The sequence below is a fragment of the Empidonax traillii genome, unplaced genomic scaffold (assembly GCF_003031625.1).
Source record: "Empidonax traillii isolate 1590-97213 ecotype Southwest subspecies unplaced genomic scaffold, ASM303162v1 scaffold3606:size12076, whole genome shotgun sequence".
Taxonomy (NCBI): Eukaryota; Metazoa; Chordata; class Aves; order Passeriformes; family Tyrannidae; genus Empidonax; species Empidonax traillii.
The window spans coordinates 10784-12076 of NW_020958799.1; the positions used below are offsets into that span (position 1 = coordinate 10784).

At 62.3% G+C, this 1293-nt stretch overlaps 1 protein-coding gene across 1 annotated transcript; it reads left to right on the forward strand.

The window, feature by feature from the left end:
- Positions 1-223: 223 nt before the first annotated feature.
- On the forward strand, positions 224-654 carry LOC114072621 (HLA class II histocompatibility antigen, DRB1-4 beta chain-like; the record flags this gene model as incomplete). Its single annotated transcript, XM_027910498.1, has 2 exons — positions 224-275; positions 385-654. Coding segments are annotated over exons 1-2 (322 nt in total), but the record flags the coding sequence as incomplete, so codon positions are not given.
- Positions 655-1293: the final 639 nt, after the last annotated feature.

The following is a 1293-nucleotide window of genomic DNA, read 5'->3' on the forward strand; positions in this document are numbered from 1 at the left end:
AGCCCAAAACTGAGCAAAGTGGGGGTCTGGGGATTGGAGGTACGATGAGAAAGGGGTGAGAGACGGGGGAAAAGGGGGGTGAGAGAGCAGAAAGAGGGGTGCCATGGGGGTCCCTCGGTGTCCCCCATCACTGGAGCCCTGCAGCGGTTCTCTGGGGTTCTGGGGGCAGGGTCGGATCCGCACTGGGGGATCCCCAACCCTCCTGTCCATCCCCAGAGGGCTGATGGGGGGTTCCCCCTCAGCCAAGAGCTGCGGGGGCCGTGGGGCAGAGTGGAGTGGGAAAGGGGGGTCCGGGGTGGCCCCCTGAGTTCCCGACCTGCTGTGGGGGGCTGGGGGATGATGAAGGGGGATGGGGCACCCCCGACCCGTGTCCTGCACACACAGGGGTGTTCCAGGAGTTGGTAAAGCACGAGTGTTATTTCATCAGCGGCACCGAGTGGGTGAGGTTCGTGGAGAGGTACATCTACAACCGGCAGCAGCTCGCCCACTTCGACAGCGATGTGGGGGTCTATGTGGGGGACACCCCGTATGGGGAGTTCCAGGCCAAGCACTGGAACAGCCAACAGGACGTGCTGGAGCTCAAACGGGCTGAGGTGGACAGGTTCTGCAGGAAAAGCTACGAGGTGTCCACCCCGTTTTTGGTGAACCGCAGAGGTGAGCGCGGGGCAGAGAGAGATCCCTCGGGAATTCCCCTGCCCCGGGAAGGACCCTGGAACCCCTCAAACCCTCCCTGGGAATCACCGCTGACCCCTCAGCTCCCCCGTGCCCATCCCCGTGGCCTTTTGCCCCCTCCCAGTGCCCCCGAATCCATCCCAATCTCTTCCTATGCCCCCGAAGTCCATCCCAGTCTATCCCAGTGCCCCCTCACATCTCCACCCTACTGGTGCTACCCAGTTCCCACCCTTCAGCCAATCAGAGAGTGCTCCTTCGTTGACTCATCAGTTGCCGGGCAGATCTGCAGGGCAGAATTCCCTCTCCAGGACTCAGCCTCCCAGTCCCGCTCGGTTCCTTCCCAGTCCCTCCCAGTCCTTCTAGTCAATCCCAGTCCTTCACAGACCCTCTCACTCCACTCCCAGACCCTCTCACTACATTCCCTGTGGTTCTCAGTTCACTCCCACATCTACCAACTCTCTCCCCAGTGCCCTCCCAGCCCATCCCCTTCTGCCCCAGTCTATTCCCAGTCCCCCCCAATGCCACCCAAACCCCTACCAATGTCATACAAGACCTCCCCGTCCTCTCCCAGTGCCCCCCAGCTCAGCCCAGTGTCTCCCCCGTCTCTCCCAGTGTCCCCCA